Source organism: Trifolium pratense, linkage group LG4 (genome assembly GCF_020283565.1).
Source record: "Trifolium pratense cultivar HEN17-A07 linkage group LG4, ARS_RC_1.1, whole genome shotgun sequence".
NCBI lineage: Eukaryota > Viridiplantae > Streptophyta > Magnoliopsida > Fabales > Fabaceae > Trifolium > Trifolium pratense.
In genome coordinates this window covers 11,957,106-11,982,097 of record NC_060062.1, presented here as the reverse complement: position 1 = coordinate 11,982,097, position 24,992 = coordinate 11,957,106, and the positions used below count along the sequence as shown (strand labels likewise).

General features: G+C 34.9%; 4 protein-coding genes across 4 annotated transcripts; all 4 read left to right on the top strand.

Moving 5' to 3' along the window:
- The first annotated feature begins 4,053 nt into the window (after nucleotides 1–4,053).
- Nucleotides 4,054–5,775, top strand: LOC123921398 (protein RDM16-like). The gene has a single exon (XM_045973915.1). It carries the CDS (start codon nucleotides 4,054–4,056, stop codon nucleotides 5,773–5,775), a length of 1,722 nt encoding a protein of 573 aa, XP_045829871.1.
- Nucleotides 5,776–8,321: 2,546 nt separating this feature from the next.
- On the top strand, nucleotides 8,322–11,054 carry LOC123922115 (receptor-like protein EIX2). Its single transcript, XM_045974861.1, has one exon. The coding sequence runs from the start codon at nucleotides 8,322–8,324 to the stop codon at nucleotides 11,052–11,054; it is 2,733 nt and encodes a 910-aa protein (XP_045830817.1).
- A 1,870-nt stretch (nucleotides 11,055–12,924) lies between these two features.
- Nucleotides 12,925–16,485, top strand: LOC123921397 (receptor-like protein EIX2). The gene has a single exon (XM_045973913.1). It carries the CDS (start codon nucleotides 13,087–13,089, stop codon nucleotides 16,261–16,263), a length of 3,177 nt encoding a protein of 1,058 aa, XP_045829869.1. The 5' UTR covers nucleotides 12,925–13,086; the 3' UTR covers nucleotides 16,264–16,485.
- A 3,183-nt stretch (nucleotides 16,486–19,668) lies between these two features.
- LOC123924588 (aminoacyl tRNA synthase complex-interacting multifunctional protein 1) lies at nucleotides 19,669–23,791 on the top strand. The gene is made up of 3 exons (XM_045977534.1): nucleotides 19,669–20,299; nucleotides 22,772–22,978; nucleotides 23,421–23,791. Exons 1-3 carry the CDS (start codon nucleotides 19,877–19,879, stop codon nucleotides 23,562–23,564), a joined length of 774 nt encoding a protein of 257 aa, XP_045833490.1. The 5' UTR covers nucleotides 19,669–19,876; the 3' UTR covers nucleotides 23,565–23,791.
- The last annotated feature ends 1,201 nt before the right edge of the window (nucleotides 23,792–24,992 follow it).

Below are 24,992 nucleotides of genomic sequence, written 5' to 3'. Positions count from 1 at the left end.
AATCGTGGAAGTCAGAGATGAAGGTGGAGAGACGACGTCCTCATAGTTCAGATTTGCAACCGCCGTCAAAACCACCGAACGTGGAGTTTGAACCGAGCTTGGATCAATTTGCAAAAGTTAGTTCACGGCGAGAACTGCCGGCCAAACCGCCAGATCGAAGCGTAGCTTTGGATAGGGGTGGATATTTGAGAGCGGATGCAGAGAGAAGGAAGATACAAACGTTTTTGCTCAGGCCACAGCCTCCACCGAAACCACCGTACGCCGGTGACAATTCCTTTCATGTGCGTGGTGGTGGTATCGTTACTAAAGGCGAAGAGATCCTGGAGAAGGAAAGGGCAAAAGTGGTATTTGGTGAGTGGGGTGGTGTTCTCCTAAACTCAATGGGTCAGATGCACAAATCCTGGCCATACATCTTACACAATAACAACTTATCACACGTGTCTTCATCAGGTCAGCACACATCTCTTTCTTCTCATGAGTTACCAAATGGACACTCATTATCAGCTGTTATGTGTCACCAATACACAATACAATGTGAGTTGGGCCAACTCTATATGATAAGGGGTCAGGCCCAAATAAATGCTAGTTTGTTGATGAAAAAAATTAAAAACTGTGGCAGAGTAGAAACACAAGAACTGGTTCCTTTATGCAACAACACTTGGATTCATGGAAAAGAGGGTTCAGTTAGCAAAATTCCTAGTCTAATTTTATGGGGCCCAGACCATAATTTTCTATATTGTTCTTCTATCGATTGGAAAATCTTTTTGCTCGGTGAATATGAGCTTCTTATACAACAAGCTTTGGAAATTAATAATGATAGTGTTCATGATATGCATATGTATAGAAGACCCTTAAGTGTTGATATCTCTTCATTAGTAGTTTTTGAGAAGATAATTGATAAATTCAATGACTCTCTTAGAAAATTATTCGGCTCAAAGCAAGACAAAGATAAGGTGTTTGAATTTCAAGGATGGAGTAACATGATTTCCTGCTTACATGGTGATTTAGTTCCAAAGGAAAAAATTGATTTGTTATATGAGTTGTTTCAAAGTCAATCAACATGGAATAAAGGTGTCTACAAAATATTCAATGAGCATTCAAGTAAAAAAATAATTTACCTTGGTTTTCTCAAGGGTTCAGTCAAGGATTCTGATGGATTTGCAAATAAGAAGTTGAGGAGAGTTGATGAAATAGAGGTAGAAAATATTGTTGGAGTTGGGTATGGAAATGGAAATTTCAAGATAACATTCCTGCCAATGTATCTGAAGGTGTATGATCATGAACAAAGATTGGAAAAGTATACAAGGGCAGCTATTATAATTCATTACATGAAGCAGCCAAGTTTGGATAGACATGATATTTCTATAGTGGCATATGGTCAAAACCATTCTGAAAAGACACACATTATGGTGGATGTTGCAAATGAGCTTGATTTTCTTCTAGCTTGGCCAAAAGGGAAGGAGGTAAATGTGTGTTCATGGAGCTCTTTGATTGATAGAAATGATTGGCTGACAACTATTCTAGGCGAGACACTGGCGCAATTTTGGAACACATTGATGGGGAGTTTAGAAGAAATGAAGACCGGGTTTCCTTTTGGCACGTCGTCATTGCGTGCATTCCGACAATGGGACCTAGGAGAACTAAATTTTTCTATGGCAACTGGAACTTGTGACTGCTGCTGGAATTATTTGATTATCTTTTATGGATGGTTCAACCTTGTATTTGATAGAGGCAAGTTGGATGGATGCAAATACGCAACCTTGAGGACAAGGTTGATTTGAAGGGGTCGGTATTGATAGAGACTTGAATTATGAATTGGGCCTTGATTATGATCCTAAGCCCAAAGTAAGCGTGAGAAAGAAATAAGGGAGGATGAGCTGGCAAAAAGAAGGGATATGCTTGAGTTAGTTACTATATAGTGGGAAAGGGGGAGTGAGAGGGATTAGCTAAGAATTTTGTTATTTGCTTGGTAGGGGTCACCTTTGGTGATTTGGGGAGCACGCTGTGCTTTGTGGGCTAGCAGCACTTTTGCTGTTAGTTTGTTATCTTCTTCTATTCAGTTTTCTATTGTAATCACTATTCCATTACTATCCATTAATACAGTACCTTCATTCATCGTCATAATATCATCGTTTCTTTGTTTAATTCATACACATATCCATCACTTCCATACTTCAATAAGAGGTAAAACATCACAAAATACTATTGGTATAATCACAGGAACCTTCACCAACTGCATGAAGCTTATATAAAATAGGTTTAAGAGCACATTTGATTCTCCTATTTTTACCGATTCACAATTTTAGACCCTTCCATTTTTTAATTTTGAGAATATAATCTCGAAATTTTTAAAATTTCAGAACATTTTTGCACAACTAAATTTCGGGCTTATTTTTGCTCATGTGTCAAGTTGAATAATGATCTGACAAGTCGATCACAAAATTATTCTTACTGATAATTGTAGCATTCAACTCCATAAAAGTATTTAACATCCCAGCGTGAACCTACATGCAAAGGACAATGAGATAAATGATGTTGTAGTGTTCTCTGCAACTCGGGAACATGAAGTTGGAATCGCTAGTAATCGCGGATCAGCATGCCGCGGTGAATAGGTACCGTCTCAACCTCATAGCTTCAGCACAAACAAAAATCAAGAACCAGAAATGAGAAAACATGAATTTTAATGATCCAACTGTCAATTTAATAATTCTTGTTGAGTAAATCAACTTAACAAATTCTTGTTGGATTATTCAAACTCAATGTCTAATTTAAGTGATTAAGAAGAGTAATTATGCCTAGACTAGTTCATGTATGCTCAAGTGAACAAAAGAATGTGCGTGACAGAAAAATGGTGCTCGATGAGAACCACCACGTCAAGGTATGCTCAAGTTCAATATAGATGCTGCCTTCCATAGAGCAGTGAATAAAACCAGTTTTGGGAGCTGTGTGAAAGACTCCAATGGAAACATAACTCATGCTTCTCAGGAATATGCATGTGTGGTGTCAAGTCTAGTGGAACGTTGATGGCTGCTTCTGATTCAAAGCATGAGAATGTTTATCAGTATGCTGTATTTATGTTTTCTTATGTTTTGGAGCGACCCTAACGTACATATTTGGCTAGGTTACTAATCCAGTAGACGAGTTCGTGGAAAGGTTGAGTGTTTGGGTAATAAAAGGTCGAGAGTCTCGACCTGAGAATTTACTTTTGAGTTACAAATTAAATTAATGCTTTGTAATTACTATTACGCAAATTAAACCCCATATTTTGTCGACCAATACAATTAAGATCATATTGATTGACCCTAGTAACAATCTGAAGCAACACATTCATATGCAACATTCCACATCCTTCGGTGTTGAGTGCAACCATATTTCTAGCGCAATCTCACATTTGATGTAGAACTTCAAGTAATATGTAATAAGGCACATCATGAAAGGTGTTGATCAAAAATCTTATCAAGTAAAAATTTTTAATCAAGAAAAAGTTTTTTTTTAATCAAGAAAAAAACTGTCAGGAGTAACCACCGTAAACAAAACCCAATCATAAGTAGGGTTGGTGCTAGCATTCTATCAACTAACTTCAGGTAAAACTTGCTTATCAAGAAAAAATAGGATAATAAATTTAACTTGTTTATCAAGAAAAAATAGGCTAATAAATCTAATAAGATTTGGTGAAAAGATAAAATAAAATCTAATAAGATTTTATTAGATTTGAAATAAAATACATGTAACCGCAAGATTAGGGGAAAATTTGTGAGGAATATATACCAAAACTATAGTATCTTCTTGTAGCCAAATCTTATTAGATTTATTAGCCTATTTTTTCTTGTTAAGCAAGTTAAATATATTAAAAAAAAAGAAGATTATTTTAGATTAGATTAGATTAGATTAGATTAGAAGTAGATTTTAAAAAATTATTAGTATAAATAAAGCTGAAGTGATTGTTAATACTCCACACAATTCTTCATCTCTCTCACACACACACACGCGATAGAATAGAGTATCTCCTTTCTACCAAAAAAAGAAAGAAAAGAGTATCTCCGAAACCCTAGTATGGACGTCACCCCCAATAGGCGAAAGAGAGTTCGACATTCCGAAGGTGACCACCCCCATCATCGATCTGACCGGAATGCCAAACGCGACCGCAAAACCAGGGACGAAAGAGAGGGTACCAAATTGAAGAAGCGCGATCAAGAGATGGAAGATGATTTCGAAAACGGTGGTGTTGCTATGGGATCACCACCTGCTACTGCGGTGTCTCCTCCTCCTTCCTTTCCTATTATTAAGGTATCATCGATTTCTACCACAAATAATGAAAATAATAATTTTACCATGTCTCATGAAGTTACTGGAAAATTTAGTACAGATGGATCATCATCTTCAATTGCTGGAAAACTCTCTATTCATGCCTTAGCTAAGGCAAAGAAGGTTTTACAAATGCAAAAAGACTTGTCGGAGAAGCTCAAGAGAATTCCTCCTCCAGCTACTACTGGTGTCACAACTAAGGCTGCTCATGTTCTTCGTCTTGACGCCCATGGACGGGAAATAGATCAACATGGGAATCTTGTTGTTAATGTAACTAAGCCAACCAACCTCAGCACATTAAAGGTCAACATTAATAAACACAAGATAGATGATGCATTATTTGATTCTAACCCTCATTTTGACAACAGTATTGGCATCAACAAAACAAAGCTCATGCGCCCCAAGAGGACGAATTTTCTGTTTGTCCAGGAAGGTAAATGGTCAAAACATGCTGAATCAATAAAGTTGAAGAGTAAATTTGGAGAAGCTCAAGCAAAAGACCACAAGGCCAAACAAGCACAGCTAGCAAAGGCAAAAGTTGCTCCTCATATAAATCCCAACTTAATAGAAATTACAGAGAGAGATGCAATGAAAGAAAACCTGAAGGATCCAATTCCAGAAGTTGAGTGGTGGGACGTGGCACTTTTGCATTCTGGAAATTATCATGACATAGACAAAGATAAACTGAAAATGGAAAAAATCACCTTTTATGTGGAGCACGTTCTCCCCATTGAACCGCCTGCTCACCTTGCCCCTCCACCACCTCAACCTCTCAAGCTAACCAAACAGGAGCAAAAGAAACTCAAGTCCCAAAGGCGTATAGCTAAGGAGAAGGAGCGACAAGATATGATTAGACAGGGTGTCATAGAACCGCCAAAACCAAAGTTAAAGATGAACAATTTAATGAAAGTGCTAGGGACCGAAGCAACTCAAGATCCCACTCGGCTTGAGAAGGAAGTACGTAATGCAGCTGCTGAGCGTGAGCAGGCTCACATAGATAGGAATATCGCACGCAAGCTTACTCCTGCCGAGAAGCGTGAGAAGAAGAAAAGGAAGCTGTTTGATGACTCAAATACACCGGATAGACTTGTGGCACTTTACAGAATTGACGACCTCTCTCATCCACAGACTCGCATTAAAATTGATCGTGACGCTCAATATAACGAGTTGACCGGATGTGCTGTGATTTATGATGGTATTAGCGTTGTCGTGGTCGAAGGTAAAACCAAGACGATTAAGAGGTATGGAAAACTAATGCTCAGACGTATCAATTCCGAAGATTCAAATGATGACAAGCCTGCCAACAAGTGTGTTCTGGTGTGGCAAGGAAATGTTGCCAAACAAAACTTCAATAAATTCAGTGTTCAGGCTTGCATCACTGAAGCAGCTGCTCAAAAAGTGTTTGTGAATGCTGGGGTTCCTCATTATTGGGACCATGCTGTCAACTATGAAGATGGCGGTGCTGCTTGAATTGTCTTCTAATGTTTTTGGTCAATATTATTAGCATGGTTAGCCAGTCCGACTTATTAAGTCCGACTTATTGTAATTTTGCACAGATTTGTTTTTAGTATAAAAACTAACCTGATAATAACTGATTTGAATAAATGATTAATCTATAGATATCAGATCCTTTTTTATGTATTATCTTTTATGTTAGGGAGTAATAGGGTTGCTCATTGTATAATTGTGAATGTCGTACTTGATCTTCCTAACAAAATCAGAGAGTACTCTTTGACTGCCTGTAGACGGTCCGGTGACATGGACCAAACAACCTAAATCTATCTAGTTCTTCATTTTTTCCATTTGATCTATTGCATGATTTATTCTTGTCTGTTATGTGTATGTTTCATTTGTAACTTAATATTCTTGTGTAACAACAAGCAGATACAAAAGAAAAAGATATGAGAATTGTGCAGCCTCATCCTAAGACAGATGTTTCTTGTACTTCGATGCTAGGTGAGCACGTCATGTGTACATATGTAGGTTCAGTGGCATGCGACTCTTTGCAGAATGCAAATATCTCCGGACCAACACTCAATTTCTCAACTTCTTATTTTCGAAGAGAAAACAAAAAGAGAGCCTACACAGATACCATACTTGAACAATAAGAGGTAACTTAAACAACTACATAAACCATAAATAAATAAAACATCACAAAATCTTCAGGTTTTTATCTCTTTCTTTTTCCCTTTTCTTTTAATTGAAATTATACTTTACCCCTCAATATATGTTTTTTGGTGCATTTTATCCAATTTCAATATGAAATATTAATTCTGTACCAAACTATGAAACTATTGTGGTTTGAGTGTCAAGTTGTTTGGGTCTGTAAAGCATATATATATATATAGGGCCTGTTTAGTTAGATAAACAACTTAATATTAGTGTGTATGTATAAATCTTAATGATTTATACTGAAGTGGTCTACATAGGGACTTCACAGTTCCCAATAGTGATGTGGGACTTTCTGATAAATCTTAATGATTTATAATACTCAAGTGTTGTGCTGTGACTTTTTTATCTTGGAACCTGGTTTTGGGACATAACTCATAAGTCAGTACTTGTTACATCATTAGGATTTCATGACACTCTTAGTTGATGCATTGTATTTTGGCCTGTTTGTAGCACTCAACTCCATAAAAGCATCCAACATCCGAGCATGAACCCATATGCAATGGAGGTAAACGATGTTGTAGTGAGTCTCAACCTCATAGCTTCAACACATACATAGTCATGGACCATAAAGCATGAACAAACTCATCATTGCAAATTTGCAATGAACCCAACAGAACAGTGAGTTGAATGAACCCAACTCTGATGTGTTGACACTTGAAATATAGCTCTACTGAGCTAAATCTAGCTCTCCAGTGAGATGTTGGGCTTTGTGTTCTAGTCTCACGAGTTTACAAATATTGACTTGAGAATTTCACATACTTTACCGAAGAGCCTTTTTTCACGTGTGAAAGGCAAGGAACACTTCAAAATAGTTGTTGCACTAGTGTTCAATTCCATACTTCCTCAAATACCATTATAACTTGTAGTCTGCAATCTGCATCCTTCAGTGCTGTTTTTATATAATAGTTATACTAATATTGGTGGACATTGAGGTTTTTGTCTTATTTGAAGATTTGTGGTTTCATGTTTATCCTGTATTAATTTCATATGTTGTACTATAGTAATGTTGTGTCCTACGAATCATGATCTAGAATTTAGATATTTTTTTAAACGACCAATGTTAGTATTTAGTTGTTAGGTTAGTATTTTGTTCCTTCACTAGGGTTTGAATGCAGGTCCTCCTATTCCTTTAACCCTTTACTCAAACCAGTTAAGCTATCCACCCCCATTTAAACCATTTGATACTTCATCAAGAAACATCAATTGAACGTATGATACATCTTTTAAAAATATCAGGCCTCGTTTTCTTTGTGAATTTGTTTTCTAAAAGGATAATGAACACCTCTTCAGTCATTAGATTTCCATTTAGTATTTTATTTTGTTCTGTTTTGAGTTGTATAGTTGATTTTACACAAATAGGATCCTTTCTTTGCATGTATCCTTTCACCTTTCTCAGTACAATTATTTTATAATTAACGACTGAAAACATGATTTCTTTTTACATATAATGACATATATTCTTTAAAACTAGCCTGTTTGCATATATTCTTTGCATGCCTGCTGGGAGATGGCCTGCATTATAAAATAGGAAATCAGTTTGACTTTTTTAAAATTTATTGGACTCATTATGTTCTATATAGTTGTTTTTAATATATGCATTTTGTAGTATCTGTGAACATTTAGTTTAGTTTTGATTGTGACCCCTTGCATGGAAAACAAAACAAGTTTCCAGTGTTAGGACTTAGGAGGGATCTAGAATTGGCCAAATGGCTGGCTTCTGTTTATAAATATAATACAGTTTTCCGTAAAAAACAAACTATAATCAAATAGCCATAAAAGACAATGTTTTGATTGTGACCAAGGTTTTCACAATTGACATATAATTATTAGTTTACAGCCAGAAAATGAAAGAAACTTCAATGGAAAACATGTCTAAAGTTGGGTTGTTAATATTACTAGTTTATAGTTTGTTATTTGCAATTTCTGTAAAGAGAAATAATGCTCTAGCTATTGAATGTTTATCTTCTGACCATGAAGCTCTTATGGACTTCAAAAATGGGCTTGAGGATTCTCACAACCTTCTCTCTTCATGGAGAAACACCAACTGTTGTCAATGGCATGGAATAGATTGTGATAACATCACAGGTGCAGTTGCTGCAATTGATCTCCATATTGCTTATGACATGCCGGACCTGAGTCTGAGTGGTGAGATAAGACCATCTTTGATGCAGCTCAAGTCACTGCGGAGTTTAGACTTGAGCTTCAACGCATTCAAGGATATACCCATTCCTAGGTTCTTCGGATCACTGGTGAATTTGCAATATCTGAACCTGTCAAATGCTGGCTTTGCTGGTTTAATTCCACCTCATTTGGGAAACCTTTCTCACTTGCAATCTCTTGATCTCACGGCTGATAGCTTGCGTGTTGAAAATCTACAATGGGTGGCTGGCCTCGTCTCTTTGAAACATCTTGCCTTGGAAGGAGTTGACATTTCATTGGTAGCAGGAACAGACTTGGTTAGTGCATTAAACCAACTTCCTTTTTTAATGGAATTGCATGTCTCTTATTGCCAGATTTTTGGTCATATTTCATCTCCTCCATCTCTCAATTTTACTTCACTTTCTGTTCTAGATCTTAGTGAAAATATATTTATTTCAAAGATACCAGATTGGCTTGTTAATATTAGCACCTTACAACATATTGACATACACAGTAATGGTTTGTATGGAAAAATACCTCTTGGTTTAAGAGACCTACCAAAACTACAATATTTGAATTTAGGGTATAACTACAATCTCACAGCAATCTGTTCTCAACTCTTCATGAATGGATGGGGAAAATTACAAGAGCTTGATTTGTCAATGAATAAATTACATGGGAGACTTCCTTCATCCTTGGGAAACTTGACTTCTCTCACTTACCTTAGTCTTTCTTCTAATTCTATTCAGGGTGTTATTCCTAGTTCCATTGGTCAACTCTGCAACTTGAATACTCTTGATTTATCAAATAACAACTTGACGGGAACTCTACCAAAATTTCTTCAAGGAATAGATAACTGTCCTTCTAGAAAACTTCTTTCTAATTTGGAATTTTTTGTCGTCGGCCACAACCAACTGGATGGTGAAATTCCAAATTGGTTAGCTCAACTTGAAAAGCTTTCCTGGCTAAGTCTTTCGAATAATCTACTTGAAGGTCCCATTCCTGTTTCCTTAGGGTCATTGCAAAATCTCTACAACTTGGAACTTGATGGGAATAAATTAAACGGCACTCTCCCAGATAGTTTAGGACAACTTTCTAAGTTGACACTCTTAGATGTTTCTTCCAATAAGTTAACAGGTATGGTATCTCATGACCATTTTTCAAAGCTAAGTAAGTTGGACCTTTTGTTCATGTCTTCCAATTCATTTACTTTAAATGTTACTGCCAATTGGATACCACCATTCCAAGTATCTTATCTTGGTATGAGATCATGTGTTTTGGGGCCTTCATTTCCACCTTGGTTGAAATCACAAAGTAATGTCATATATTTAGATTTCTCTAGTGCTAACATTGTTGGTTTTATTCCAAAATGGTTTTGGGATATTTCACCCCAGTTGAGAGTTTTAAACATGTCTCACAATGAGTTACAAGGCTGGCTTCCAAATCCAATGCATATGTCACACTTATATTCTTATGTTGCTCTTGATCTAAGCTTTAATCTTCTTGATGGACCAATCCCTGTTATAGCTCCTGGATTCCTGGTTCTAGATCTTTCACACAATCGTTTTTATAGTGCAATCCCATTGAACATAACTCAACACATCGATAATGTGGGATTTTTATCTCTTTCTCATAACCAACTGCACGGAGAAATACCAATGTCTTTAGGAGAAATGTCCCATGTTATTGTCATTGATCTTTCAGGTAATAACTTAACAGGTAGGATCCCTCCAAACCTTGCAAATTGCTCTTTTCTGAATGTAGTAGACCTTGGGAATAATAATTTGTTTGGGAGAATTCCAGATTCTTTAGGACAGTTAAAACGCCTCAAATCACTGCACCTTAATAGCAATCACTTTTCAGGGGATTTGCCATCATCTTTAAGAAATTTGTCAAATTTGGAAACCATGGATATTAGCTACAATATACTATCCGGTACTCTTCCAACTTGGTTTGGACAAAATTTTCCATTACTTAGAATTCTAATGTTGAGGTCTAATGCATTTTGTGGAGAATTGTCACTTGAATTTGCAAAACTAAGTTCCTTGCAAGTCCTTGACCTTGCTAGAAATGACTTTAGTGGCAACATTCCAGATAGCTTTGGTGATCTGAAAGCAATAGCTCAAGTACAGAAGAAAAATAGATACTTATTGTATGGAAAGTATGAAGATCACTACTATGAAGAAAGCTTGAATGTGTATACCAAAGGCCAAATACTAAGATATACCAAGACTCTTTCTCTTGTTACCAGCGTAGACCTTTCTGATAATAACTTCAGTGGAAATATTCCTAATGAAATAACAAAACTATTTGGTTTGGAGGTGCTCAACTTATCAAGAAACCATATAACTGGCAAAATTCCTGACACCATGTCAAATCTACTTCAACTATCATCTCTTGATCTCTCAAACAACCAACTTTCTGGAAAAATTCCTTAAAGCTTGTCTTCCTTGTCATTTTTGGGGTCCCTAGATTTGTCCAACAACAATCTCATGGGTGTCATTCCTTATATGGGTCATACGACAACATTTGATGCAATAGCTTTCACCGGAAATCCTGGTCTATGCGGTCCTCCACTTCCTTTGAAGTGTTTAGGTGATGATGACAAGAAACAAAGTAATAATGATACAAGTGACGAGGGATTGTTTGATAACTGGTTTTACTTGAGTCTTGGTTTGGGGTTTGCAACAGGAATTCTAGTTCCTTATTTCATTTTAACAATGAAGAGCTCTTGGGGTGATGTCTACTTTGATTTTGTGGATCAAGTTATTCACAAATTGTTAATGCACTCACACAGACAAGGAATAAATCATGGCCAAAGGAGGAGGATTCCTCCGAGGCGGTAGTTTATATTGATGTAAAATAATTTTTAGTTTGTTTTATTTTGAATTGAAATAGTTTTATTTTTAATTAAACTGTGTAAGTCCAATATGGGCTACAAAATTAGCCTTATGATCCATTTTAAGAATGTGTTGTCTCTCTTTAAATACCATTGTAAGACTCGCATTTTGGATGTTTGAAATGAATTAGATTTTTTTCTCTTGATTATGAAAAGTGAATGAGCTAGGTCTCTTGAATTCTTGATTAAAACTTCTTGAATTTTATCAATTGCTTCATCATGACGGATGTTTCTTGTATTGTGATGCTAGGTGAGCATGTCATGCATACATCTGTAGGTTCAGTAGCCTGTCCTTGTTTGCAGAATGCAAATATCTACTGAGCAACACTTAATCTCACAATTTACACATTTGAATAGACGCTACCTATCGGTATATAAATCTTCATATTCTTCATCATGTAATTTTTGACTCATGAGTGAACATTTGCTCTACATGTACCTTGTTTCTTTGTATGATTTGAAATTGTTTCTCCAGTATTTCACTTGACAATAAAGATTTCAGCATAGCATAAATATATTCTCATGACGGTGAATGATTTTGTGTTTATCATCTATGAAATGATACTGTTAATTTTTTTACGGACTTTTAATCACATATCGTCCTGTAGATATTGTGAGATATGATTAGACTTTTAATCACATGTGTTCAGATAGGAATTCTCTCTGGTTTTCACTCAAATATCCTTCAAGAACTTCATGGCGGCCTGTTATCTAACAATGATTAAGAAGTCTTAAAACACTTAAACCAGAGTTAACTTAAAAAAAATTAAATTAAATAATATATATATATATATATATATATATATATATATATATATATATATATATATATATATATATTAGTGTTTCTTTCTTCTTCAACCATACAATCTCTTAATTGTTTAGTAATGCAGCAGATTATTTGTCTAGTGAGGAGTATTGGAGAAAGAACTGTGAGTTCATTTTTTCTAGTGTATTCTCTTTTTGGTCTCGAATATAAATAACAAAATTGTTTTATTTGATGACCTTAAATATAAGCAAAACTTACTTACTTCTATTGTATTATTAAATGTTATTATCCTTAAATATAAGCAAAAGTTAACATATATATTCTTTAAAAGTTAAAACTTGCCTGTTTGTTTAAGATTATTAGTTATTACAGTCATTTGAAGAGGTCAGAACAGAATTGGTACATGGTAGTTTATTCCAATAAAAAATCACAAGCCGGCAGAGTGCTTACTTCAAATGAATGAACTAGCGGGGAAATTACCTGCATTATATAATATGAAATCAGTTTGACAATGCAGTGATCTATTAATAAACAATGTAGAATCACGGATTCAAAACACCTATTGTCAAATTTGTCTCTTCTGCCTCTAATTATAAAATTTGTTTTTCTGCCTTTAATTATCTGCTAATCTGTTGGCACAAATCTTTTATAGGAGAAGGAAATCAACACATGGTCAAATGCTGAATAGTAAAAATTATTAAACTAGTCCCGAAAGACTAGTAACAGGAAATTTCGCCTTCAACATGATGTATATATATAGATCGAAAAATTTGAGATGTAATTATCACTTTACAGCCAAAGTATGAGAGCAGCTTCAATGGAAAATATGTCTAAAGTTGGGCTGTTAATATTGTTACTAGTTTATGGCTTGTTGTTTCTATCAAATTATGTTAACTGTAAAGCTGTTGTTGTTGAATGCTTAGCTTCTGACCATGAAGCTCTTATGGACTTCAAAAATGGGCTTGAGGATTCTCACAACCGTCTCGCTTCATGGAGAAACACTGACTGCTGTCAATGGCATGGAGTTTCTTGTGATAACATCACAGGTGCGGTCGTTGCAATCGATCTCCATAACCCACATCCAGTGCTCTATGATTCGTCTCCCAGCAAGTACGAAATGTGGAACCTGAGTGGTGAGCTAAGACCATCTTTGATGAAACTCAAGTCACTAAGTCATTTAGACTTGAGTTTCAACACATTTAAGGAAATACCAATTCCTAAGTTCTTTGGATCACTGGCGAATTTGCAATATCTGAACCTGTCAAATGCTGGATTTGTTGGTCTAATTCCACCTCATTTGGGGAACCTTTCTCACTTGCAATCTCTTGATCTCGAGCATAATAGATTGCATGTTGAAAATCTAAGATGGGTGGCTGGCCTTGTCTCGTTGGAACATCTTGTCATGAATGGAGTTGACCTTTCATTGGTAGCAGAAACAGACTGGGTTAGTGCATTAAGCCAATTGCCTTCTTTAAAAGAATTGCAACTATTTTTTTGTCAGCTTTATGGTCATATTCCTTCTCCCCCATCTCACAATTTTACTTCACTTGCTATTCTAGATCTTAGTGCTAATAGTTTTGTTTCAAAGATACCTGAATGGCTTGTTAATATTAGCACCCTACAATATATTCGCATAAGAAATAGTGATCTGTATGGAAAAATACCACTTGGTTTTAGAGACCTGCCAAACTTACAGTTTTTAGATTTAGGGGACAACTTCAATCTCACAGAGAATTGTTCTCAACTTTTCACAAAAGGATGGGAAAATATACAAGAGCTTGATTTGTCATTTAGTAAATTACATGGAACACTTCCTTCATCCTTAGGAAACTTGACTTCCCTCACTTACCTTGATCTTTCTTATAATGTTATAGAGGGTGTTATTCCTAGTTCCATTGGTCAACTTTGCAACTTGAATTATCTTGATTTAACAGAAAACAAGGTAGGAACTCTACCTGAATTTCTTCAAGGAGTAGATAATTGTCCTTCCAGAAAACCTCTTCATAAACTAGAGTTTTTTGCAATGAGCAACAGCCAATTGCGTGGTCGAATCCCAGATTGGTTAGTTCAACCTGAAAATCTAGTTACTCTAAGTCTTGCACATAATCTTCTTGAAGGTCCCATTCCTGCTTCCTTAGGGTCATTGCAAAGTATTATCAAATTGGAACTTCAAGATAATAAATTAAATGGTACCATTCCAAATAGTTTAGGACAACTTTCTATGTTGTCACAATTAGATGTTTCTTCTAATCAGTTGACAGGCATGGTAACTGAAGACCATTTTTCAAAGCTGAGTAAGTTGAAAATTTTAATCATGTCTTCCAATTCTTTCACTTTAAATGTCAACGCAGGTTGGATACCACCATTCCAAGTATCTTTTCTTCAAATGGCTTCATGTCATTTGGGGCCTTCATTTCCACCTTGGTTGAAATCACAAAGTAAGCTCCAGTATTTAGACTTTTCAAATGCAAGCATTTTTGGTTTTATACCAAATTGGTTTTGGGATATTTCACCCCACTTGATAATTTTCAATATGTCTCATAATGAGTTACAAGGCCGGCTTCCAAATCCTATGCCTATAGCAATTGCGACTTCTTTTGCTACTCCTGTTATGATTGATCTTAGCTTCAATCATCTTGACGGACCACTTCCTGTTATAACACCAGGATTTGGGATGCTAGATCTCTCACACAATAACTTTTCTGGTGAAATTCCATGGAACATAAGTCAACGCATGGCTATTGTGGGATTTTTATCTCTTTCTCATAATCAACTCCATGGAGAAATACCGTTGTCTTTAGGAAACATGTCCTTTGCTACTGTCATTGATCTTTCAAGAAATAACTTAACAGGAAGAATCCCTCCCAACCTTGGAAATTGCTCTTTGTTGGATGTAGTAGACCTTGGGAATAATAATTTGTTTGGGACAATTCCTGGTTCTTTGGGCCATTTAAAACGCCTCAGATCACTGCACCTTAATGACAATCACTTTTCAGGGGATTTGCCATCATCTTTAAGAAATTTGTCAAGTTTGGAAACCATGGATCTTGGCTACAATATATTGTCTGGTATTATTCCAACTTGGTTTGGCGAAAAATTTCCATTTCTTAGAATTCTTATTTTGAGGTCTAATGCATTTTCTGGAGAATTGTCACTTGAGTTTTCAAAACTAGGTTCTTTGCAACTCCTTGACCTTGCTAGAAATGACTTGAGTGGCAACATACCTGCTAGCTTGGGTGATCTTAAAGCAATAAGCCAAGTGCAGAAGAAAAATAAGTATTTGTTGTATGGAAAATTTGAAGAACACTACTATGAAGAAAGCTTAAATGTATATATGAAAGACCAAGTATTAGAGTATACCAGGACGCTCTCCCTTGTTACTGGCATAGACCTTTCTGATAACAACTTCAGTGGAAATATTCCTAATGAAATAACAAAACTATTTGGTTTGGTGGTTCTCAACTTTTCAAGAAACCATATAACCGGCAAAATTCCTGACACCATGTCAAATCTACTTCAACTGTCATCTCTTGATCTCTCAAACAACCGACTTTCTGGAACAATTCCTTCAAGTTTGTCTTCCTTGTCATTTTTGGGGTCCCTAGATTTGTCCAACAACAATCTCTTGGGTGTGATTCCTTATACAGGTCATATGACAACCTTTGATGCAATAACTTTTACCGGAAATCCTGGTCTATGTGGTTCTCCACTTCCTGTGAAGTGTTCAGGTGATGATGACAAGAAACAAGGTAATGATGATTCAAATGATGAGGGATTGTTGGATAACTGGTTTTACTTGTGTCTTGGTTTGGGGTTTGCAACAGGCATTCTAGTTCCTTACTTCATTTTAACAATGAAGAGTTCTTGGGGTGATGTCTACTTTGATTTTGTGGATCAAGTTATTCACAAATTTTTAAGGCTCACACACAGACAAGGAGTAAATCATGGTCAAAGGAGGAAGATTCCTCAGAGGCGGTAGTTTATACTTTATATAAATGTATGTACAATTTTCTTTGATCGGGATATATGTGTGTGTGTGTGTGTGTGACTACATAATTTTTTTACCACTACTTTATATATCTCACTACTCTTCGTAATCATTCTCTTCTGTCATTGAGTTTCCAGTTAGTATTGTATTTTGTTCTGAGTTGTATAGTTCATAACATGTCCTATTGATTCTTCTTTGCTTGTACCTATTGATTCTGCTGCAGTAGCTTTGGAAAACCGAGCTTGATTCTTCGTCAAGAAATTGTTTCAGAAGAACATAATGTAATACTATTTTATAGGTTAAATTATATGTGTGATGGTATTCGTTAATTTATACCCGAAAAAAAATAAGGCAAAGGTGTGTTTAAGTAAACTTACATTTCTCCTTAAAAATCATTTGTATGTGATACAATCAATGATTCAAATTGAAGGCGTATCTATTTATCGGATGTCCGGCACCTAAAATCTTAAAGTTCAAAGAATGGAAGTGTTTGGACAATGTTCAATCAAATGTGATAATCATGAACAATACAATTATTCGGATCTATGTGATTCTGTGTGTGATCCTGCTGCAGTAGCTTTGGAAAACTGAGTTTGATTCTTGCACAAGAAACTGTTTAAAAAAAACATATTGTAATGCTATTTGTACCCAATTTGGCTAAAAAATCAGCACTCACATTCACTTCTCTAAGAGTGTGAGATAAATTCACCTCCCTATCCAAATTCATCAACTTTTTAATATCAGCTATCAAAGAAGCATAACAATGAAACCTATCGATTGACTTAGAAATGAGACCAATAACAGTTTTGGAATCCGAATAACAATAGATATAGATGTAACAGTTGGACATCGCAAGATTCAATCCATGATAAAGACCAATAAGTTCTGCGTAGGTGTTAATGGCTATCCCAAGGAACATGACCATCCCAAAAATTTGGGGTCGGATTCTAATTTTAAAGTGTTATTCAGCGGTGTAACAATACTCTGAGTCAATTTTGCATGAGACAAATTAGGAGTATGCATTTATTGAGTCGTGTTTACAAGTCAATTTTGCGGGTTTTTTTTTTTTAATTTTCTAAAACAAATTTATTTAAACTCTAAAAGAAGAGTGAAGATGAGTTATAGAGATATACAATAACATAGAACTCTAAAAGAAAATTTGAAATTTGTATACAAATTAAATATGTTTATTTCAATAACATATAACACACAAATAGAACTTAAACTCTTACGATCAAACTATTAAAAACGGAAACACACCACACTCACACACCTAAACAAAGAAGCACACTAAACACACTAAGCACACCACACCCACACACCAAGTTTATAGAAGAACATTTATTTTGTGCTACTGTACTCCTCTTTCCTTTGCTCTTTTGTTTCAAAGTTAGTGTGACACTTCAAATACTCAAACTTTCCACCATGTGTAGCGGACATAGTATCTTTTTCAGCTTTCTGGTCTGCAAATATGTTGTTGTTGTCACTTTGGGTGTCGTCGAAGTCTTTGTTGCTGCTGTTGGTGTTGTTGTCGCTTGTTACTGCTGGAGCCATTAAACCGAACAAATTTTCTACAACAAATCAAATAAAATGATATTAACTATGTAATTTGGGTATGGAGTATGGACATCAACCCTGTTACTTGTTACTTTCTTATATAGTTCAATGTGAACAAATAAGCATGAATGAGAAGTTGCAGCATACAGTTTGAATGATCAAAGGTTTGGAAGGTTTGGAATACCAATTGTGTGTGTATGCTTCTATTTCAATATCTGCATGAACAAAATCAAGAAGAAATTCTTGTGTCAAAAAAAAAAAAAAAGAAGAAATTGAAATATATTTTAGATTTATATTTAAAATAGATATTATTAGATTTTAAAATTTATATTTTTGTTTAAAATATTTAATTTTGTTTAGAATTTATAGGATTATATTAGTTTGTTATTTTAAAAGATATGATTTAAAATTTATTGGATTTCATTGAGACGTGGCATCCTATGTGGACAATCACGTCAATTATTAATTTTTTTTTCAAAAATAAAACTGATGCGGTAGTCCACGTAGGATGCTACGTGTCAACGAAATTCAATGTGCCAACGTCACGTGAACTTCCTTTAAATCAACGGTTAGTTGACCTAACATCTATTACTAATATATTAAAATCGATTTTTTGTAAAAAAAAAAAATATTAAAATCGATTACCACCAAAGTTCATAAATTATCCTTATTGTTTTTAACCAGGTTGCAAGTTTTGTATCATTCATTGTAATTTCACTAAAACAAATATAAGATAAATAAAAAAAATCAAATATATTTTAAAAAAATATATGATAAATACAAAAAAAATGATATTCTTAAAAATAGGAACAAAACAAATTATAGATAGAAACAAAACAGAACAATAAAAACATTACTAAAAAATCGCAAAAAAAAAACAATAAAAACATTATAGAAAGTTTACTCAATAAAAAAAATTATAGAAAGAATATAGAAAAAGAAAAAGAAGATATAGTAAAAAAAAAGAAAAAATAAGAAGAAACCTCATAAAAATAAGAATATAAAAATAATTAATAGTATCAAACTTACTAAATTATCCTAAATATTCATAATAAAATTTATAATTTTTTTAAAAAATATACACGGGACCATTATTTATCACTTAAACATAAAAAATTGAATAAATAAATTTACAAGAAAAAATACAATAATTCCACTTATATTTTAACAATATTATATAATAATTTTTTAAATATTTAATTATAAATAAATTCTACCTTAATATAATGCCAAACTTAGATATCAAATCACACGGGTCTTTAAACTTTTCCATCCGGGATCATTTCGTTCAGTTTACTTTATCAGCTGGTGGATCTAGAGCACGTCGGTCTTTTTTGCAACTCATTTGGCTTGCTAGTGTATGGGTTGTGTGGACAGAAAGAAATCATAGAGTGTTCAGAGGTTCAACTAGCACTCCTCATCGGATGTTGGACAAGATCAAGCTCTTTTCTTATAGGTGGTTGAAGGCGACGAGTGTTACTTTAGTCTCAAACTACCATATGTGGTGGTCTAGTCCTTTGTTATGTTTGGGCCTTATATGATTGTGTGTATTTCTTTCTGTGACTATTTATAGACTTTGGTAGTCTATCTTAGCACATCTTGTGCTGAGAAGATTGCTTGTGTTAATATATATATATATATATATATATATATATATATATATATATATATATATATATATATATATATATATATATATATATATATCTCATTTTGGCTCGTTCAAAAAGAAAAATCAAAACTGAAAATTAATTTGAGACCAAAAATATAATTTTAAAGTATAAGGACGGAAACCAAATCTCTCTATAAAATGGGACTGAAAAACATGTTTTGCCCTTTATTACCCGAATCTCACGGGGATACCCGAACCCCGTTGAATATGAGTTTTGGGTTTTAGTTTTCATCCCGTTAAGAATTGAGACGGGTTCGGAGATATCCGAACTTTATGGATTCTCTTGAACAAGGATTGAAAATTGAAATCCCTTAACTCACCTCATTCATTCTGTCTTTCACATCACATATTCGTATCATTCATTCAATCCCTACAATGGCTAATGTTTTGAAGGGTGGTACTGTTGTTATGCTCTCTTTTCTCTCTTCACGCACCACAATACTCTCACGAACAACAACAACAACCCATTGCTCATTTCTTCCCAAGTTCCCTTTTTTCTCACTCTCATCTTCCTCACGCTCAAAAACCCCATCTGGGTTCCCTTCATTTTGCACTCTTTCTTCTGAGCCAGTCACCGAAGCCATAGCTGTTGAAACCAATAACAATGGTGAAAATGACAACAAGAGTAGTATTAAGGATGTTGCTGGGTTGCTTGACATAAGGGTTGGTCAGATTGTGAAGGCATGGAAACATGATGAAGCTGAATCACTTTATGTGGAAGAAGTTGATATTGGTGAGCCTGAACCTAGAATTATATGCAGTGGCCTTGTTAATTACATCCCTCTTGAAAATCTTCAGGTTTATCTCTTTCTTTTTCTCTTTTCTTTTAATTGAAATTATATACTTTACCCTCAATGTATTTTTTTGGTGCATTTATCCAATTTCAATATGAAATATTTATTAATTATGGTCCAAATTTATCTGTTTCACTCATCTATCAATATTTGGTGTTGAACCTTAATCCAGCCTATAGATAAGTTGTTAGAATTATGCCAAACTTGTGTGGTGATTCTGGCGAACCTTGTCCAATTTCAATATGGAACATTACTTATGGACCAAAACATGTGTGGTCTGAGTGGTAAGTTGTTAGGACTTAAGCCTATGTGGAGAGTCCAACTCAAAAGACTAGTTCTTTAGGTGGGAGAGTCTCATGACTTATTTGGAACTCATAACATTGCCACCTTTAATAGTTGATGTCCGTGACGGCTTTCACCCTGTCAACATGGACCTGTTGTTACCATTTTCTCTTCAGTGTCTTCATTTGTGTGTCCGTATTTAGTGGTAAACCTTAACTCAGCCTATAGGTAGCCACTAGACCTCTCTGAAGTTCAGCTCTCAACGAAAGACCCAATTGTTACGACTTCAGCCCATGAGGGGAGTCCCACCCAAAAAATCTAGTCCATTGGGTGGGAGAGCGTCATGGCTTAATTATCACATTGAACATTTTTATCTACTTGATGTGTGACTCATAACATAAGTTTTTTGGATCTCTTAAGCATGTAGTCAATGGTTTGGTTTTAGACTCATTACCATCAGTATTGAGGAGACCCTTAAATGTACTTAATATCCACAAAGGAATTAATCTTCAAAGTTACGTTGTCGATAGCGCACCATAGCGGTGTAGTATGGCAGTGCGACCCTCTACTACCATGCCATAGGATTGCAAAGTGACATTGAGAGTAGTGGCGCTATTAGAAGTTGAAAAGCGGCGCGATCGTGGTACAATCCCGGTATCGTAGAGGTTTGATGGCCGTTGTTGCAATTTTGGGTGGAAATTCTGAATGGCAATACTTTCACACCCTTTGAGCACCTAATATTGTAGCCCATGTGTTAGATTGCTCAATTGTGGCTGCTTTTCGTTCTTCTCTCTGTGCTTCCATTGTTCCTTCTAGTTCTTCTCTATTTTGTGTTCTGCCATTGTTGTTCTCCTTGCTCTGTTTCTGTGCAAAGGTTTATTTTGTGTATTTTTCCATTTTTGAGTATTTATGTATGTTTTTGGAATTTATGTTTACTTTGTACATGGTTTTTTAGTCTTCACAATAGCAATCATCCTGCTATCCGCTTAAGCATATGGTCAGTGGTTCGATTCCTAATTTATGCGTTTGGAGGGAACCCTTAAATGTAGGGATTAAACTCCTAAGTTGCATGTAGGGATACTATGGAAATATAAAAAATATTAATTTTGTGACCTAGTAATTTTTCATTTGGTTTAATGTTTCAATTTGGACTTCACATGTACTATTTGTGCAATTGACCATTGAGGAGTACTAGGAACACATTGTTTGTTATAGGCTTAAATTCATGATTCATGTGTATTCCACCACTTTTGAGGATGTTTCCTGCCACTTAGGAAATGAGATCGACATAAATTCACACTCTTTCATACCATGAGGCAGGCATGCATTTCAGCCAATAAATGATATAGTGCTGGAGAAAGAGTACGAGAGTGTGATGTTAGCAATTCTCTACACTGTAAATGATATGTATGTATATGTTTATGTGTGTTTAGTTTTTATGTAATGTTCCACATAAGGGCTTCCCAATTCACATACTGATGGAGTGATGTAGGCTTTTCTGATATATTTAAATGGTTTATACGTATGTATTGTGCTTTTGCTATTTGGCATTCTGTTAGTTCGATCAGTTCTTTACGGTTAAAGATGAAGTTATTCTGTGAATAGTGTGAAAATAGAGTGTCAGTTGTGACATTTCATTTTGGAACGTTGTCTTGGTACATAGTAGTTGGTACACCAAAAGCTGGAAGTGAAGTTGATTTTAGGACTGTCCGTAGTGTGTTTGCTACGTTACAGTGAACTGAGTTTAGGATTTGAGAATTTTCGTTCTGGTTCAAGAAAGGAAAAAATTCGGGTGTTTTATAACCTCAACCGTGTCCGTGGATGTCAAACTCTTGAGTTGACTTAGAACCTTACGAGTTTATGAGTCTCGGTATCAAAACGAGTTAACTTGATTACACAATTGTTTTTGCGTAAACTCAGGTAGACTCATAGGCTCAAATAGAATTGAGAGTTTGACAATGATTGAACGAGTGTACAACAAAATTGTAATTTTTCCTGTACAACAACTGAATGATAAGACTTCGTGATGAACAAAACATTAACGTCACAGTCGTAGCACTCAACTCAGAATGTGAATTCTGCGACGAAGACACTTATGTTTTGTAATTAATGTATTTGTTGAGGTTGTTATATTGGAATCAATCATATTTGTATATTTCTGTACAATATAACAAACGGTAAGGCACAAATGCAGGGAAAAAAAGTTATTGTTCTTTCAAATCTGAAGCCAAGAAATATGCGTGGTGTTAAGTCTAGTGGAATGTTGATGGCTGCTTCTGATTCAAAGCATGAGAATGTTGAACTTCTGTTCCCTCCCGAGGAAGCAACTCCTGGAGAAAGAATATGGTTTGGATCTGAAGATGAAAAGGATAATCAACCTGATGCTGCCACTCCGAATCAGGCAATAACTCTACTTGAATAGTATTACATCCAAAATAGTTGCATAGTCCGTTTAATAATTCAACCGTCAAATTAAATATTTTTGTTGAGTAGATCAACTTTACAAATTTTCATAAATTTTAAAACTATTTGATACTTCATCAAGAAACATCGGTTGACTGTATGATACATCTTTTAAAAATACAAGGCCCTATTTACTTTGTGGATTCATTTTCTATTTTCAATTTCTACAATTTGTGTTAATTTTACTTGCTAAGGAGATAATAAACTCTTGAAGTGAATACTTGTGTGCATTTTTTGGAAACAATGAAAACAAAAGAGTTGTTTTTATTATTTCTAGAAATGCATTATCTTGAGTTAGCATTTCATCTTCTCTCCATCACAATAATTCACTTCAAGAATCTCATATCTCATATCTCATATCTTCTTGTAACATTATGCAGATACAAAAGAAAAAGATATGGGAATTGGTGCAACCTCATCTTAAAACAGATGTTTCATGTACCGCGATGCTAGGTGAGCATGTCATGCGTACATCTGCAGGTTCGGTGACAAGCCAGTCTTTGCAGAACGCCAATATCTCCTGACCTACACTCAGATTCTCAGTTTACACACCAGAATAGGCACTACCTATCTGTATGCAATTCTTCTTTTTTGGGCTCATGTATGAACATTTGTCATGGCATAGATATTTGTTTTTTAGTAGTTTCACTTGGAAAAAATGATTTCAGCATAGCATAGATATTTTTGTCATGGCGGTAAATGGTTTTACATTTATTTTCTATGGAATGATGCAATAATTTTTTTACACTGACATCCTATCAGTTTATGAATATTAAAATCAAGGAAATATTACTCTAGAATTTGTGCCTTGATGGTTTTTCATTCAAAGAAACAAAACTCTTAGTTAAACAGTTGTCTCTGACTTTTAAGACTGCTTTTGTTGCTTCCCCTTTGCTTTGATTGGATATGATTCTCTCTGGTTTTTGATACAATACATAAAAAATATTGATAAGGAAACAAAAAAGGAGCACGGTGGCCGGTTTCCTAACTATGATTACAAAGTCTTATAACAAAATACTACTGGTATGACATAGGGTGACCGTACATCAATAAGAGGTAACTTCAACAACTATATAAAACCTAAATAAAATAAAACATCACAAAATACTAGTGGTGTAATCAAAGGTACCTTCAACAACTACATGAAATATATATAAAATAAAACATCAGAAAATACTACTGGTATCCATATGAAATCTCACTATCTTAATAATACTACATTTAAATATAATTCATAACTTTCTCAATACATTTGCAAATTGTAAAGAAGCCTATAATAAGAGACAACGGTACGTAGTACCAAAAACCAGAGATGCATACACACACGCGCGTATATATAAACTATCACAAGAAGCATATAATAAGAGACAAAGATAGTACGTAAAACTAGAGATGGAGGATACACACACATGTATATATAAACTACTGCCTCTGATGAATCTTCCTCCTTTAGCCATGATTTATTCCTCGTTGGAGTGGGAGCCTCAATAATAATTTGTCAATAACTTGATCAAGAAAGTAAAAATAATTGTCGCTCCACGACAATACTAAATAAAAACCAGTTTCAAACAATTTATCATCATGTTCCATATTATTAATTTGTCCACTTTCAGAGTCATGAATATGATCGTCATGACCTGAGCACCTCACAGGAAGTGGAGGACCACAAAGACTCGGATTCCCGGTAAAAGATGATGCATCAAAGGTTGTCACTTGACCTGTGTAAGGAATGCCACCCAAGAGGTTGTGGTTGGACAAGTTTAGGGCCCCTAAAAATGTCAAGGAAGGAAAACTTAATGGAATTGTGCCAGAAAGTTGATTGCTCGAGAGATCAAGAGATTGTAGTTGATGCAGACATTGTTTCGGGAATTTGGCCGGTTATATGGTTTCTTGACAAGTTGAGAACCATCAAACCAAATAGTTTTGTCATTTCATTGGGAATATTTCCAGTG

What these genes read in the sequence shown, in the direction of transcription:
- LOC123921398 (XM_045973915.1), top strand. Translation starts at nt 4,054, where the DNA reads ATGGACGTCACCCCCAATAGGCGAAAGAGAGTTCGACATTCCGAAGGT.
- LOC123922115 (XM_045974861.1), top strand. Translation starts at nt 8,322, where the DNA reads ATGAAAGAAACTTCAATGGAAAACATGTCTAAAGTTGGGTTGTTAATA.
- LOC123921397 (XM_045973913.1), top strand. Translation starts at nt 13,087, where the DNA reads ATGAGAGCAGCTTCAATGGAAAATATGTCTAAAGTTGGGCTGTTAATA.
- LOC123924588 (XM_045977534.1), top strand. Translation starts at nt 19,877, where the DNA reads ATGGCTAATGTTTTGAAGGGTGGTACTGTTGTTATGCTCTCTTTTCTC. An exon ending in TCCCTCTTGAAAATCTTCAG is followed by an intron (nt 20,300 to 22,771) that starts GTTTATCTCTTT and finishes GCACAAATGCAG; the next exon opens with GGAAAAAAAGTTATTGTTCT. An exon ending in ATGCTGCCACTCCGAATCAG is followed by an intron (nt 22,979 to 23,420) that starts GCAATAACTCTA and finishes AACATTATGCAG; the next exon opens with ATACAAAAGAAAAAGATATG.